At 42.2% G+C, this 18,195-nt stretch overlaps 1 protein-coding gene across 2 annotated transcripts in view; it reads right to left on the minus strand.

The window, feature by feature from the left end:
- The window catches only part of LRRC1 (leucine rich repeat containing 1), a 265,690-nt gene that overhangs the window by 89,172 nt on the left and 158,323 nt on the right, over nt 1-18,195 (minus strand). For both annotated transcript variants that reach the window (XM_069726775.1, XM_069726776.1), the window contains exons 5-6: nt 7,310-7,366; nt 5,983-6,046 (exon numbers count right to left, since the gene is read on the minus strand). In XM_069726775.1, the coding sequence (XP_069582876.1) occupies nt 5,983-6,046; nt 7,310-7,366 (121 nt within the window). The remainder of the gene's footprint in view (nt 1-5,982; nt 6,047-7,309; nt 7,367-18,195) is intronic.

An 18,195-nucleotide genomic window follows, 5' to 3' on the forward strand; every position in this document is an offset into this window, starting at 1 on the left:
CCGCCCGGACGTCCTATTGTCTCTGGCATAGGGGGGTTGTGCGAGAATATCTGTAAATTTGTGTATTTCTATTTGAAACCCCTAGTGGAGACACTCCCCTCCTATGTCAGGGACACTACTGACGTGTTGAGGAGGGTTGACGGGCTGTCTCTCGAGGCGGGCATGATCCTTGTCACTATTGACATCGAGTCTTTATACACATCAATTAGACACGAAGATGGTTTGAGGGCTGCCCGCTTCTTCCTCGAATCTGCCAACTGGGATGGACACCTTTCGGAATTTATTTTGGAGTTACTTGAATTTATTTTACATCACAATTATTTTGTGTTTAAGGACAGATTCTACTTGCAATTACAAGGTACTGCAATGGGTGCTGCGTGTGCTCCGTCATACGCAAACCTGTTTTTGGGGTACTGGGAAAGACACATCTTCCAGGGGGACGGAGCACACGCCGCAGACCCAGTGGTAGGCTGGTTTCGCTACATTGATGATGTTCTGATGATTTGGAATGGTGGCGAGGCCAGCCTACCCAAGTTTATGCAGGATTTGAACAACAACAACTTCAATTTAAAATGCACTTATACCTGGCATGCAAGTAGAATCAATTTTCTGGATATTACTTTATGCGTTGCCGAGGATGGCTTGATTGAAACTGATCTTTATTGTAAGGAATCTTCTGTTAACTCATTGCTACATGCCTCCTTGGCACACAATTATTCCACTATTAAAGCCATCCCAGTTGGACAGTTTTTGAGGACGAGGCGGGTATGTTCCACAGAGGCCCGCTTCGAGAGACAGTCCGCTATCCTCACTGAGCGTTTCCGGGCACGGGGATACAGCCGTAGATGTGTGAGGGCAGGGTATGGAAGGGCCAAATCCACACGGAGGGAAGATTTACTCTCACAGCCAAAAAGGCCCAGATCTGACAATGAGTCTGGGGTGAGGTTCATCTCGACCTCAAAATGTCAGTGGGGTCGCATCCGGGAGGTATTTAACAAACATTGGTCTGTTTTACAGACGGATGGAATTCTGGCCCCACAATTAACAGAGCTCCCTCTAATGACACAACGAAGAGGAAGAAACTTGAGGGATACTCTGGTGAGGAGCCATTATGTGGCAAAAAACGTCGATAGAAGCCTCCTGGGTGCGACTAGCCCAAGACAGGGCTATTTCCCTTGCGGCTCATGTATCGCGTGTCCGAAAATTCTCACGGGAATATATTTCATGTAGTACATCATTTGTCGTATATTACGCCACCTGCCACTGTTCTTTGATCTATGTCGGTCTCACGTCTAGGGAGCTCAAAGTTCGGACACGTGAACATGTAAGAGATATTCTAACTGCCAGGGAGGCAGCTGATGTGTCGAGTCTCAAAACCTTGCCGAGACATTTCCGACTCTTTCATGGCTCTGATCCTCGAGGCCTTAAAGTCAGAGGCATAGACAGGATACACGGAGGTATTAAAGGTGGTAATATGATCAAACTACTAGCACAACGAGAGTGTAAGTGGATCTTTACCCTCGATACTATGACTCCGAAGGGCCTGAACGAGAAACTGAGCTTCGCCCCCTTCCTTTGACCGATCTGGCCCTATAGTGCTGGGGAACTGTGTTCTACCGCTTTACTGCCTTGTCTTGCCTGTGCCACACAGATATTATGGGGGACCTCTAACCTTTTCTCTCCCTGAATTGAGTATATCCGCCATTCTTTTTATTATATGTTGTCATTAATGTTTCATGTGTGTTTTTATCTCCAGTTTTAGTATGTTTCCTTATTTGACCACGGTCTTTGGATGCTATATGGCTACACAGAACTCCCTTCACTACAGATGAAAGACACAAGAAATTGAAGTTGTCATCTTTGCCCATATGCCTATTTTGGCCGAATATTTCAGCACATCATTCTTCTGCACTGTCACTTTAAATGTTCACTATATTGATGTTTATTATTTTGAATGTAGTAGGGGTAGATTTTCTGACTCCTGCCTGTTATTTGCACTAATTATCATGTTTTTTTATATGGCTCCACTGTCTTTAATGTATTAGCACTTTATATGAGTGTGTAGCGATCTTATCTCTTTAAAAATGGCCGCCACCGTGGTCTTCTTAAAGATGGCCACCGACAGTGCGCATGCTCGGTGTGGCCTGGGTTGTTCGTCCTGGCTGACGCCGCTGTGTTGTGCTGGGCGTGTGGGTTACATGACGTCATTAGGCGGTGTTCCGCCTACACCCACACCCAGCTGCAGCGGCCTCGGCGATGACGCGCGCCGGGCACCTCTGCGCATGCGTCGGCATGTCTGGCGCTACTTCCGGTTTTATCATTATATAAAGCAACATGGGACAAATTATATTGAACCGTGTTGAAAAAGCCATTTGGCGAAACGTGCGTTAAGAAAAACCAGGGGTTTTGAGAAGGAGGGGGTGCGCTTCCTGACATCTAAAGATGGGTAAGCCTGCATTGTGTTACTAGTGGCATCTTGTTATTTATGCATATGGGATACCTGTGGGACCCTGTACAGCGTATGTGCACTACCACTATGTCAGCTATATAAAGATACATTGGGAGTGTTTCCCCCTCTTTGCTCAAATTCCGTGATGCCTTTCCCTTATTGTCCCTCCTTAGCCTGCATGGTGCATACAGCACATTTTTGCGGCATTTGACTTATCCTTGCATATGTTTGTTGATACATTCTGTTTATAATAAAATTACAATTTACATTTTTAATACAATTATGTCTTTGTGGACTTTATCACTCTAACAACGATGGTCTCAGGATGCTTTACTGCTGACATGACAGAGGTCTCATGGTAGTGTTCACCTTTTCTTCTGCAGATAATTAGTGATGAGTGAACCTGCTCAGATAAGGTCTTATCCAAACATGATTGGGTGCTAACCCAGTGTCTTTGGCGTGTTCAAATAATGTATTTGAGACCCCGTGGCTGCATGTCTCGCGGCTGTTAGGCAATCCCTTAATGTGTTGTGGTTGTCTAGCAGCCGCGGGTCTCAAACATATTATTCGAGCACGCCGAACACATTCGGTTAGTATCCGAGCACGTTCACTCATTACAATGGATAATCATTCGTCCAGATGTCCCAAAAATTCTGAAAGGGGTTTCCACAAAGAAAAGAACTTAATCCCAGAACTCTGAAGCCCAAAGTATTTCTATACATAGTTATTTTCTCTGATGAAGCTCTCTTCAAACTGTTTAATACATCGGGAAGAATGATTGTGCAGAGAAGAAAACATGAGGGCTACCATGAGGTTATGTATCATTCAAAAATAAAACATCTTGGGACAATTCATGTGTTGGGTTAAGTTTCATATATTTTCAATTTTGCCTAAGAACACTGCAACACTGCCATAAATAAACAATGGCATCTACACATCATCCAAGAGCAAGTTCTCCCAGCGATCCAGGATCAAATTTTGATGAACAAGCTTTTTTCCAGAATGATTGAGCACCTTATAACAAAAAAAAAGTGGCTCGTTGAACAAAACGATGAAATTTTGGGTGCATGGACAGGAAACTCTCAGACCTCTAATCCATCAAGAACCTGTGATCATTTCTCAACAAGCAATGGACAAATAAAAACACAAATTGTGATAACTTCCAAGCACAGAGTATAAGAATGTGTTGCCATCAGATTTGGCCCTGGAGCGGATATCCATCATGTCATGGAGAATTGCAGAAATCTTGATAAATAAGGGAGAACACCAATTACTGAGTCTTTACATAAACTTGATTTATCAGTATAAGAGTAAAAATCTATGAAATGAGTATAATTGTACTTAGTAACCATAGAAACATCTGACAAAAAGATTTTATAACACCGAAGCAGGAAACTTTGTGAAAAACAAAATATGTGTCAGTCTTAAACTTTTGCCCACGACTATAAAATACAAGCATTCATGTTGATTGATGGAAGATCAATTTCCTGCTTCATTGACAGTCTTAACGTGTGCAGTCCTTGAATGACTTTCTTTAAAAAGAACCTCTCAAGTCAGAAAACGCCATTAACCTGCTGATATAGAGTTAATATGCAGGTTCACTGAATAAAGAAGGTGCCGGGCTGACATATACTAAGCATGGCCCCCAGGAGAAAATTAACTTTCGTTCCTGGGAGCCGCCAGCTTTTAGTCATACAAGCGTGCCAGTGCGGCTACAGTCACCTCTCACAGCACTGAGAAGTGGCTGGAAGCAGACCCTGGTATTTTCACAGTTGACCGACTTAATTCCTTAACAACCAGAGGTATTTTTGGTTTTGCGTTTTTCATTTTTGGCTCCCCTCCTTCTGAGAGCCATAACTTTTATTTTTTTATTTTTCAGCCAATATGGCCATGTGAGGGTTTGTTTTTTGCGGGATGACTTGTACTTTTGAATGGCACCATTGGTTTTAACATATCATGTACTGGAAAACGGGGAACAAAAACTCAAAATGCGGTGAAATTGCAAAAAAAGTCCAATCCCACAGTTTTAGATTGTTTTTTTTACTATAAAACTGACCTGACATTAGGATTCTCCAGGTCATATTGCCATTTTCCGAGACCCGTAGCGTCTCCATTTTTGTGATCTCGGGTTGGGTGAGGGCTTATTTTTTGCATGCCGAGCTGACGTTTTTAATGATACCATTTTGGTGCAGATACGATCTTTTGATCGCCAGTTCTTGCACTTTAATGCAATGTTGTAGCAACAAAAAAACGTAATTCTGGCGTTTAAACTGTTTAACGAGGAAAAAAGTTAATCAATCGGGTTAATTCTTTTTTTGATAGATCGGGTGTTTCTGATCGCGATGATACCAAATATGTGCATGTTTAATTTTTTATTTCCGACAAGCTTGCCGGAAAGCGCGAGTTAAATGCTGCGGTCAGAGTTTGACAGTGGCATTTACATAGTAACATAGTTAGTAAGGCCAAAAAGACATTTGTTCAGCTTATATTCCATCATAATAAATCCCCAGATCTACGTCCTTCTACAGAACCTAATTGTATGATACAATATTGTTCTGCTCCAGGAAGACATCCAGGCCTCTCTTGAACCCCTCGACTGAGTTCGCCATCACCACCTCCTCAGGCAAGCAATTCCAGATTCTCACTGCCCTAACAGTAAAGAATCCTCTTCTATGTTGGTGGAAAAACCTTCTCTCCTCCAGACGCAAAGAATGCCCCCTTGTGCCCGTCACCTTCCTTGGTATAAACAGATCCTCAGCGAGATATTTGTATTGTCCCCTTATATACTTATACATGGTTATTAGATCGCCCCTCAGTCGTCTTTTTTCTAGACTAAATAATCCTAATTTCGCTAATCTATCTGGGTATTGTAGTTCTCCCATCCCCTTTATTAATTTTGTTGCCCTCCTTTGTACTCTCTCTAGTTCCATTATATCCTTAAAAGGTTAACAGTCGTGGGTGGATCACGATTCCACCCTCAGCTGTCAAGAGGCACATGTCAGCTATTCAAAACAAGCTGACATGTGCCAGGAAAGATGTGGGCTTAGCACTGGAGCACACATCAAAGGGAGGGAGTCCGACATCGGTGTACTATTACGACCGATGTCAGAAAGGGGTTAACAGCCAGCTCTGCAGTGCATTGGTGCAAAGTGCTAGAGCGTGCTTACTGCCGCTGGTCACACTACTGTTACAACTGTACGACTGAAAGCCGTTGGCTCGCGGGAGGTAGAGAGTTCATTTTCTCCCAGTAGCTGCACTTTCTGTAAGGCAGCCAAGCACTTTCTAACACTATTAACCTGCAGATTAACCCGAAATCTGCATGTTTGTTACTAGTGTTATATGACCTGACGGGTTCCATTTAAGTGCTACCCCACTCTCCTTTATATTGGGAAGCTCAGTATGTGATGGACTCATTGACTTTCATGGCACGTGGAGTTTCCTAAATAGGCTAAATAGACCAAGGTTGCCAATCACAGTTCCCTGATGAGAAAAAACATCTCATAACCATACATTCTACATATGAAATCTCTTACCAAGTTATAAATTTCATTGTTCCCCAAATCAAGCTCTTCCAGTCTATGAAGCTGTGAAACAGACCTGAAAATAACAAAAAGAGGTCAGTACTGAATCGAAGACGAGTGAAATAGTGATTCATCTCTATCCAAGAAGACCTACTACCTTGTGATTCCGGCTCTACATAACTCGTTAGCTATAAATCAACACTTGCTATACAAAACCGATTTCCTGCATGTATACAGAAGAATAACCTCTGGGTGTAGGGCCGCTTTAGCTTCAATTACAGAGGTGTTACATATAATTGTTCTATATTTAAGTTTGTCATACTAAACTCATTCATGTATTATAATGCATCACCGACTAGGTGGACTGTGTAGTAATAAAAGATCACTGTTAGACTGCCAGTGTAGTACGCACACTTAACATCTTTTTCATGTAGATTCCGTACTGAAAACGGCCTAAACTAAACGAACAAAAGAGTGAACATAAGCATTTCTAAGTAAAAACGTATTTTTGCACAAATATTGAGAAACTTAACCATATCAAGTTTTCAGATACCAAAGGGTTAAAAGAAGTGAGCCGCCCTACCTACAGGTGATTTCCACTATAAAAGGTGCTGGCTACTTTATAATAGAAGTAAACGGGAAAACCCGAAAGGTCGTAAACCCCTCCCGAGTTCTTGCTTAAAAAAAAAATAAATTCTAATGGCTTCTTCATTGTTGAATTTAGTGGGAAAAAAAGCCACAAAAAAAGATGGAAAGACGACCAAACAAGCCTGATTGAGGTCAAAAACATTTTAAACAAATTTAGGGTCATCCACTTGAGAAAGACTTGGTGTTCAAATACCCAAACACTACAAGCCGTCTCACAGTAGGCGCTTCAGCCAGTACTAGGAGTAGCCGCACAGACCACCCAGTGGGACGCAGACCTTTATTCTCAGACTTCTTTTAATCTTCTAGACTTCATTATGAGGAACTGTGCCCTCCTATACGCTCATTATTTAAGTCATCCAAGGTAAATGACTAAATCCACCTTCTCCATGGCGCAGCATGAACACAGCGCTTAATGAGCTCCCCGGTAGGGTTGATATAACTGTAATTAACAGGAGAGCTCTCCGGTCACTAATCATTACGGTGCGACAACGCCACTATTTATTTAATGCAGTCTCTTCACCATTAATATTCCAAATCTTATCAGTTATAACTAGCATGGAACTATAAAGTCTTTATTGGTGGTATATGTGCTATGGAAATAAGTCTTTTATAAAAACGTGTGTCTTTTTTAATGGTGTTAAGTACCAGAAAACATTTAACATCCCACAGCAATTACTAGTCATTAACTTACTCTGGTAAATAGGTCAACAAATTCTCTCTCAACTCTAAGGACACGAGGTTCGATAGCCTGAAAAACAAGGAACAAGGTCAATGACAGCCGCAAATGAGACAAATTACTACAAATTAGGAGAACATTAAACCTTCAATGATAGAGGTTAACGGAAAAAAAAAGCTGGCTCACGGTTTTCAGTATTTTTAGCATAGTCATGAGACCGCCTTAAAAGAACATAGGAGTTAGTTTCTATCAGTCATCAACTGACGATCACTAAAGGGGCAGGGCTTAATGGTGAGGGAGGAGCTCAGTATGACTAGTCCACACAGGGAAGGATCTAATAAGAGAAGGAGCTGGCCCCTTTCAGAACACTACTGACTAGTTATAAGAAAACATACAGTATTCTATCCTCACAGGGTCCAGTGCCGGCCCTTTGTTGTTACTTCGCTTTTTCCTTTTTTGGCTGGAGAGCCGACGTCACCGTCAAAGCGCTGCAGCCAATCACTGAGCTCAGAAGCTTTACCCATGTAGATGACAAGCTGCTGAGCTCACTGATTGGCTGCACGCTAACTTTATTTATATAGCGCCAACATATTTTGCAGTATTTTGCCTACATTAACAGTACTGTCAACAATCTAAATTGTATGCGTATGTCTTTAGAGTGTAAGAGTGGGGGAAAAAAAGGAGCACTTGGTGGAAACCCACGCAAACACAGGGTAGAATATAGCAACTCCTTGCAGATATTATTCTTGGTATATAAACCTAGGACCCATACGCTGCACAGCAACAGTGCTAATCACTGAGCCACAGTGGATGAGATGTACCGCTGCAGACAAACAAAGACGGAGGCAACAGTGGCACTGGACACTGCAAGTGCAAATAAACTGAGTTAATACAGCAGCTGAAAGCCAAGCGTTTTCTGAAAGTGCATGTCACCTGCCAGGAATATGTATTTTATTTATTCATTTTTTTATTTTTTTTTTTATACCAGGGTATCCGCTGTCTCTCTATCCAATTGGGTGTGGTCCTTAAGAAGACTCCCATAAAGAAGAATTGCGGGCCACGACCAGTTAGCTAAGACGACAAGATTTACATACAGGGAAGAGGGAGCCTTATTTCAGGAATACAGAGCACAAATGAAATATGTTCAGGAGAATGGCGGCACGTAAATCAAATGAAAAAAAAAATATTACATTTCTTGCAATTGACAGCTCGTTTTAAAAAGAGGAGTTACTGCTGGTTCATTTTAGATCAAGCTCCTAGAGTTAAGATTTCTTCAATTATTCCGAGAGCGAACAAGACCCCACTTTATAGACTTCTGTTGCTCAGCATGCCATATGAGACATTCACAAATACACAAACTTTCACAGCATGAGTATGTAGTCTGTACGGACATCGCACATTGCAATGTTCTGGAACCATCCACCTTCCCGTCTACTACTACTACCACCACCTGTCCAAGAAAATGAAGCACAAACAATGGTCACTACTTAGGCTAGGTTCACATTGCGTTAGTGCAGTCCGTTCAACGCATGCGTTAAATGGACTGCGTTAACGCAAATGCCAAAAAAGATCGCGTTTTGCGATCGCACTAGTGGAGATGCTCTATCTGCGCTAGCAGTGACGGACCCGGAAACGCTGCAGCCCGCATCTGAGGGTCCCTCACAGAATAACAGCACATCGCTAGAACATGCCGATGCGCCCGATAATAGGGGTTAATGGCAGCGTTAACGAACTGCATTACACCGCATTATGCTGCGGTGTAACGCATTCCATCTAACGGACTGCCATAATGCAATGTGAACCCAGCCTTAGACTAAATCATTTAGTAACTAGTGATGAGCGCGTACACTCATTGCTTGGGTGGTCTCTGAGTATTTATGACTGCTCGGAGATTACGTTTTCATCGCAGCAGCTGAATGATTTACAGCTACTAGCCAGGCTGAGTACATGTGGGGATTCCCTAGCAACCAGGCAACCCCCACATGTACTCAGCCTGGGTAGTAGCTGTAAATCATTCAGCTGCCAGGATGAAAACTAAATCTCCGAGCACTAACAAATACTTGGAGGCCACCCGAGCATGCTCGGGAAAACCGGAGCAACAAGTACACTCGTTCATCACTATTAGTAACAGTTATGGTACATGCTTTTGGTGACTCTGTGGTATTTACGGTATCTACTATGTTGAGTGGTTATGTTGGCAATACTTTGCTATTGTATCACAAAACACTCTTTTGCATCCTCCCCTGCCCATTAGCTGTGGTATGATCAGACCATGTCCCTGTACGGTCAGACACAGCCATTACACAGTAGGGCTCATTTCTAAGATTATCTCCGCACAGGGACACTTTTTTTTTTGACACATCCAATTGTAGAACTTATTATTCGAAGATCTATTGATTAAAAAGTTGATTAAAACTACTTTGCTTGTGGGAAAACCCCTTTAAGATCACTGTCCGATTCCACCACAATCCGGAAATTCGGCTGAACAAGTTTTTTCATCACAACTGGTCACAAAACTCGGGCGTATTACAAGTTTTCACTTCTGTGTAGCAACTGTGATTCAGAAGCTCTTCTGTTTGACTGGATAAAACAATACTAGCCCTCACTCCCCACATCTCACGCATGAACGAGCCATGGCTGCTCATGACCCAGTGACAAAGGCACCAAATATAACACTTTAGATAAGTACTAACCACTACAGACAACACCCCACATAACCTGCACTATTAGACATTCTGACCCAGTTGTCTAGTCCTCACCATCTAGCCCTGACCTAATTGATCTAATCCACAAGATAATGACCACAGTGGGAAAAAAAAACAAACCACGATAATCTTGTAGTTCTTATGCCTTTTAAACGTTAACAAAAATAAAAGAAATTAATGTTATAAAGGAAGCTTACGATATATCTTAGGTCTCTTCCTCAGGTACAGCATAACAAAGATTCTGAAGAAACAAATATATGCACACAAAAAAAAAACAGAGGCATGGTATGGGCATTTAAATAAACCATCTGAGCTCAGCCAATAAGTCCTTAATTGGTTTAGATTAGTGGTGTGAAAGTTTTATAGTCCCAATATCCAAGTAAGATCAAAGGCCTAGTGCCCTCAATGACTCTGGAGAAGATTCCTCAGATTCTGTAGCAAGTCATAAGTCATCCTGACAGATGTAGTCCTGTGGAGGGAATCAACGGTTGTAATAAGTTTGTATTCACAAACCCTGTGATGTTTTTGTGATTTAAAATGGCCTTTAATGACCACCAATACGCCTTTTAACTGACCTGAGATATAAGAGACTTATATCCCCATACAGGTGACAATCCAGCAGCTGTCGGCTGTCCACTATAGCTGACAACTTGCTGCATCAGCCATGATCAGTGTTTGCACCATCTATCTCTGTTTAACCCCTTAGATGCTGCTGTCAATAGTGACTACATCATTATAAATGGTTAACAGAGCGTGGGGGCTTCCTCTTTATCCCATTTGGTGGTCTCAGATCATGATTGTGTGGTCCTGATGTTTGCAATGGCAATTCATGACCAAATAGTGGCCTTAGAGTCTGACGGCTGTAGTAATCTGTTCAGAAGTTAGAGGCATTTAGGTGGTAAAAATACACATTTTCATTTTTCTCATGCCACTTTGCATTAATTCCTGAAAATCACCCGAAGGGTTAAAAAACTACCTGACAGCAGTTTTCAATATGTCAGGGGGTGCTGTTTTTAAAATGGTATCACTTGTGGGGATTTCCCTATATATAGGACCCCCAAATTCACTTTAAACATGGATAGGTCCCTAAAAAAATACATTTTGCAAATTTCCTTGAAAAAAAATTAAATTGTTGCTACATTTTTAAGCCTCCTAAAATGCTAACAAAATAAAATAACATTTTGCAAATGGTGCTGATGTAAAGCAGACATGTGGGAAATATTATTTATTAATGTTTTGCTGTGGTATGACTATCGAGATTAAAGGGATAATCATTCAAAGTTTGAAAATTGCTAATTTAACATTTTTTTCAAATTTCTGATATTTTTTATAAATAAACACAAAACATATCAACCTAAATTTACCATTATCATAAAGTATAATGTGTCACGAAAAAACAATCTCAAAATCACTGGGATTTGTTGAAGCATTGCAGAGTTATTACCACATAAAGTGACACTGGTCAGATTTCAAAAATTTGGCTCTGTCACCAAGGGGTTAATATGTCAACTTTCATATTTTTCTTTTTTAATCTGTAATCGTGAGGCAATGAGACCTCATTAGTGATGAGCGAATATACTCGTTACTCAAGATTTCTCGAGCACGCTCGGGGGTCCTCAGAGTATTTTTTAGTGCTCGGAGATTTAGTTTTTATGGCCTCAGCTGAATGATTTACAGCTATTAGCCAGGCTGAGTACATGTGGGGGTTGCCTGGTTGCTAGGGAATCCCCACATGTAATCAAGCAGGCTAGTAGCTGTAAATCATCAAGCTGTGTGAAAAAAAAAATCTCCGAGCACTAAAAAATACTCGGAGGATACCCGAGTGTGCTCGGGAAATCTCGAGTAACGAGTATATTCGCTCATCACTAGACCTCATCCTTGCTCTTGGTTACTGTCCTGCTTCTCCCACAGAGTCCATCAATAGGACATATAGTGCACAGAATTAAGTACACCACATTGGAAGAACAACATGTGAATGTCCCGGGAATCTTCTAGTCCTGCTATGTGTTGGCAATCTGTATCCTGTCTTTAGTTTCTACATGAGTGAAAGTTTTGCAGCTCTTCACATTGCATGGATAAGCTCCTCTTGGTATATCCGAGGGCACTGAAGTTTGGATCGTGATGTTTCTTAAATTTGGTTTCTGCTTGTAGCACATTAAGGGAGAGGGTCTTTGAATAGGACCTTTAGCCAGTCATGCTTGTGTAGGATGTTTTGAAATTTTTTAGCAGTTTTGCTCAGTACCTCAAGCCATGGGTTGTAGGTCACAACAAGAGGCAGACAATTATTTTCCTCTTGCTCCGTATTGAAGTCTTGACTTTTATGGATCCTCATGCCTCGAATGATCTGATCATCAATGGAGGTGGGGTGGTAGGCTTGATTTAACAATGTCTTTTTAAGATGGGTTTAGTGTTCATTCCTGTCCGTCGGGCTGGAACAGATACGATATTTAAGGGCCTGGTTGTAAAGGATAGACTTATTAATGTGTTTAGGGTGGAAGCTGTCCCAGCTACGGTATGTGGGACGGTCAAGTGGTTTCCAATACACAGATGTCTGGATTGAACCATTTATAATTTTTATGGTACTTTGAACCAGTTACAGAAGAAGGAGTAATCAGGCTGCTTGCATCTTCTCACCCAACCACATGCACCAGTGACCCCATTCTGTCACATCTCCTCCAGTCCCTTTCCCCGGCTGTTACCTCTCACCTAACAAAAATATTCAAACTTTCTCTCACTTCCGGTATTTTTCCTTCCTCATTTAAGCATGCCATCATACATCCATTACTTAAAAAACCATCCCTCGATCAAAACTGTGCCGCTAATTATAGACCTGTCTCTAATCTTCCCTTCATCTCTCAACTCCTCGAACGCCTGGTCCACTCCCGTCTTACCCACTATCTCTCAGATAACTCTTCTCAACCCTCTTCAATCTGGTTTCTGCTCTTTACACTCTACTGAAACTGCCCTCACTAAAGTCTCTAATGACCTACTAACAGCTAAATCTAATGGTCACTACTCCATGCTAATTCTCTTGGATCTCTCTGCAGCATTCGACACTGTGGATCATCAGCTCCTCCTCACTATGCTCCGCTCCATCGGCCTCAAGGACACCGTTCTCTCCTGGTTCTCCTCCTATCTCTCTAGCCGCTCCTTCACTGTATCTTTTGCTGGTTCCTCCTCTCACCTTCCCTGTACCATCTCTATGCTGATGACAGCCAATTATACACTTCTCCTGTTATCACGCCGACCTTTTTGGTAAACACCAGTGATTGTCTTACCGCTGTCTCAAACATCATGTCCTCCCTCTATCTGAAACTGAACCTGTCAAAAACTTAACTCCACGTGTTTTCTCCCTCTATTAACCTACCTTTGCCTGACATTGCCATCTCCGTGTGTGGTTCCACCATTACTAGAAAGCAACATGCCCGCTGCCTTGGGGTCATACTTGATTCCGAGCTTTCAATCACCCCCCACATCCGATCACTGGCTCGCTCTTCTTATCTGCATCTCAAAAACATTTCTAGAATTTGCCCTTTTCTTACTTTCGTCTCTGCAAAAACTCTTACTGTTCACTTATTCATTCTCATCTGGACTATTCTAAGGCTACGTTCACATTTGCGTTGTGCGATGTTGCGTCGGCGACGCAACGCACAATGCAAACAAAAACGCACAAAAACGAACGCTAAAACGCATAGTTTTGCGACGCATGCGTCCTTTTTTGCCGAATTTTGGACGCAAAAAAATGCATCTTGCTGCGTCCTCTGCCCCCTAACGCTTGCGGCAAAAAAACGCATGCATCGCAAAACGCATGCAAACGCATGTCCATGCGCCACCATGTTAAATATAGGGGCGCATGGCGCTTGCGTCGCCACGGCTGCGCCCGACGCAGCTCGGCAGAACGCAAATGTGAACGTAGCCTAACTCTCTACAAATTGGCCTCCCTCTTACCAAACTTTCCCCACTCCAATGTGTCCTGAATGCTGCACCCAGGATCATATTCCTCACCAACCGTTAAGGTACCGTCACATTTAGCGACGCTGCAGCGATCTAGACAATGATGCCGATCGCTGCAGCGTCGCTGTGTGGTCGCTGGAGAGCTGTCACACAGACAGCTCTTCAGCGACCAATGATACCGAAGTCCCCGGGTAACCAGGGTAAACATTGGGTTACTATGCGCAGGGCCGCTGCACTGCACTGTGCACAGCGCCGGCTGGCCGTAAAGCAGAGCACAGCGGTGACGTCACCGCTGTGCTTTACGGCCGGCGCTTACACAGTGCAGGGAAGCAGAACGCAGAGGGACACGACAGACACCGGAATGTAAGTATGTAGTGTTTGTTTTTTTTTACATTTACACTGGTAACCAGGGTAAATATCGTGTTACTAAGCACGGCCCTGCACTTAGTAACCCGATGTTTACCCTGGTTACCAGTGAAGACATCGCTGAATCGGCGTCACACACGCCAATTCAGCGATGTCTGCGGGAGATCCAGCGACGAAATAAAGTTCTGGCCTTTCTGCTCTGACCAACGATGTCACAGCAGGATCCAGATCGCTGCTGCGTGTCAAACACAACGATATCGCTATCCAGGACGCTGCAACGTCACGGATCGCTAGCGATATCGTTGTTAAGTTGTTCAGTTTGAAGGTACCTTTACACCGATGCCTCTACCTTGTGCCAGTCATTACACTGGTTACCCATCCACTCCAGAATCCAGTAAAAAACTACTACCCTCATCCACAAAGCAGTCCATGGCTCAGCACTACCCTACATCTCCTCTCTGGTCTCAGTCTACCACCCTACCCGTGCCCTCCGCTCCGCTAATGACCTCAGGTTAGCATCCTCAATAATCAGAACCTCCCATTCCCGTCTCCAAGACTTTACACGTGCTGCGCCGATTCTTTGGAATGCACTACCTAGGTTAATATGATTAATTCCCAATCCCCACAGTTTTAAGCGTGCCCTAAAAACTCATTTGTTCAGAATGGCTTACCACCTCAACGCATTAACCTAACTATCCCTGTGTGGCCCATTCAAAAAAACAAAAACAAAACAAAAAAAAAACATAATCAGGTTCCTCGCATCATGTTCTCATACACTTTATGCAGTTATTAGCCCTCTGTGTCTATAGTGCTACATACTTAGGCAGTTAACTGGTTCATGCAGCTTTACATGAACACCCGAGCCTTACACTATGGCTGGTCCAACTAAGTAAAGCAATTGTTACCATCCACCTCTCGTGTCTCCCCTTTTCCTCATAGTTTGTAAGCTTGCGAGCAGGGCCCTCACTCCTCATGGTATCTATTTTGAACTGTGATTTCTGTTATGCTGTAATGTCTATTGTCTGTACAAGTCCCATCTATAATTTGTAAAGCGCTGCGGAATATGTTGGCGCTCAGGAAGGATATAATGGAACTAGAGAGAGTACAAAGGAGGGCAACAAAATTAATAAAGGGGATGGGAGAACTACAATACCCAGATAGATTAGCGAAATTAGGATTATTTAGTCTAGAAAAAAGACGACTGAGGGGCGATCTAATAACCATGTATAAGTATATAAGGGGACAATACAAATATCTCGCTGAGGATCTGTTTATACCAAGGAAGGTGACGGGCACAAGGGGGCATTCTTTGCGTCTGGAGGAGAGAAGGTTTTTCCACCAACATAGAAGAGGATTCTTTACTGTTAGGGCAGTGAGAATCTGGAATTGCTTGCCTGAGGAGGTGGTGATGGCGAACTCAGTCGAGGGGTTCAAGAGAGGCCTGGATGTCTTCCTGGAGCAGAACAATATTGTATCATACAATTATTAGGTTCTGTAGAAGGACGTAGATCTGGGGATTTATTATGATGGAATATAGGCTGAACTGGATGGACAAATGTCTTTTTTCGGCCTTACTAACTATGTTACTATGCTATATAAATAAAATTATTATTATTATGGTAGTATCAAAAAAGTTGATTTCCATTTTTGAGTGGTCCAATGTTAAGTTTAGGGTGGGATGAAATATATTGAATTTGTCATGGAATTTTAGAAGTTCTTATTCAGACTCAGTCCAGATTATTAAGATGTTATCAATATAACAGAAATAGGCCAAGGGTTTGATGGTGCAGGATGCTAAAAGTCATTTTCCAGTTTAGCCATCAAAAGTTTGGCATACTGGGGTGCTATTTTGCTGCTCATAGCAGTTTCGGTACATTGTAAAGAAAGCTTCTTGCCTAAAGTGAAAAAGTTATGCGTGAGGATAAATTTGGTGAATCTTAGTTACAGACTCAGACGGGATCCCATTAGTTTCAAGAAACATTTGGCAGGTGGATAGTCCATCTTCTTATGGGATGTTTGGAGCAGATTCTGTAGTAAGTCACAAATCCTCCGGACAAATTTTCAGGGACATTAAGGGGACCAGACCTCTGATCTCACTTGGATATTGGGACTATAAAACTTTCACACCATTAATATCACACCATTAATTTAATCCAATTAAAGATTCATTCTCTGAGCTCAGTTACTTTATTTAAATGCCCATTTAATATATCACACCTTTTTTGTGCTTTTGGGCATCTATTTGTGTTTCTTCAGAAACTTTGCTATACCATCCCTGAGGAATAGACCCAAGATGTCATGAAAGCTTGCTTTGGATCATCATGTATTTCATTTTTGTTGGCTATTAAAAGGTATCAACTACAAGATTGTCTTGTTTTTCCCACTGAGAACATTCTTTTTTCAATTGGATAACAGTATCAAACCCTTTTTTCTTTTAATGACAACAGTAAAATACTGAAGAAGGTCACAGCACTTCCACAATTCACCCTTGCAATGTTTCTGCTCACTGGGGAGCTATTCCACACTAACGTTTTTCATTTATATAGTCACCAACAGGTGGAATTACTTAACTAGGTTAAAGGTTGTGTCCAGATTTGGGGACAATTTTTGCATGTATTTGGGGATGAAAATAATTTTTAGCAATTGGTGTTCAAGTACATATTTTGCACCATTTGGCTTTTACAGGGTCTTCATTTAACTGCATAGTCAACTATAATGTAGTTGTGTGAATGAAGCCTTATTCTCCGCTCCTCTCGCATGATTTATGAACCACATTTGTGGGAATACAGACTCCTGGTCATAATGGACCGATTGATGGATTCTTCGTTAATGGGGTTGTCCACAACTAGGACAACCCTTTCCATACCCCATGCTTGGCCCCAATTTAAAAAAAAAAAGAAGCTTATACTAACTTATCGTGCAGGCGCAGTTCCAGCGGTGTCTGCACTCGTGGTCCTGGAGCTCTCGTGCGGTTGTTGTGACACGTGACCCCATCGCCCAATCAGCACTGGTGTCACTGTCCACGCCTTTTATCGAATTGAACATGAAGAGGAAGTCTGGGCTGCGTCTGATCTCAGACTTCCTCTTCATCTTCAATTTGTCAGAAGTCGGGGACAGGACTGCCAGCGGCGTAGATTGGGCGCCGGGCTCACAAGTCACAACACATGAGCTCTGGGGAGAGCGAGGGCCAATACTGCGGGAACGGCGCTTGCACAGGAGGAGTATAAGCTTTTTTTTTATTTTATTGGGCAAAGTGTAGGGTATCTCAAGGAGTTGTCCAAGTAGTGGATAATCTTTAATCTATTATGTAGCCAGCAGTGGCGTGCAACACAAACGGTAACAGGGCAAACAAAGCAAAATGTTTAATGAATCCCAATTGCAAAAAATATGTTTTAGCCAAAAATGGACACAATCAAGAATAAAAAGATAAATAAAGTGTAGGTAGACAACTCTTTTAAATGACTTTGTTCTGACTTTCAAAAAAATCCACTCTCAGATGCCGAGCAAATAAAGGACAGGGAATAATATAGAGCTTGTTATTTCAGAACGCTGAGAAGGAGAAGATGAAGATGAAGTTTACCATCAGATGCTTTTTAAATTTCAGCTAACAGCTTGGTCTGTTGTCAGTCCAGTAGGACTCAGTCCTTAATGGGCCACTTTCCGAATTATCTGTCTTTGCTGGCAGTCAAATATTGTGTGTGAAACATATGGTAGAATGAGAAAATGTAAGCAATCTGAATGCTAATGATGTTTTAGCTTCTATCATGTTGCCTGCATTCAATGATCAGTTATGTGTTGGTTTGAGCCTCCAGCCCATAATGAAACTAAGGAAACTCAGCATTTTAGATTTTTCAACATTGTCAAGCAGCAGTCTAC

The sequence above is a fragment of the Ranitomeya imitator genome, chromosome 5 (genome assembly GCF_032444005.1).
Source record: "Ranitomeya imitator isolate aRanImi1 chromosome 5, aRanImi1.pri, whole genome shotgun sequence".
NCBI classification, from domain to species: domain Eukaryota; kingdom Metazoa; phylum Chordata; class Amphibia; order Anura; family Dendrobatidae; genus Ranitomeya; species Ranitomeya imitator.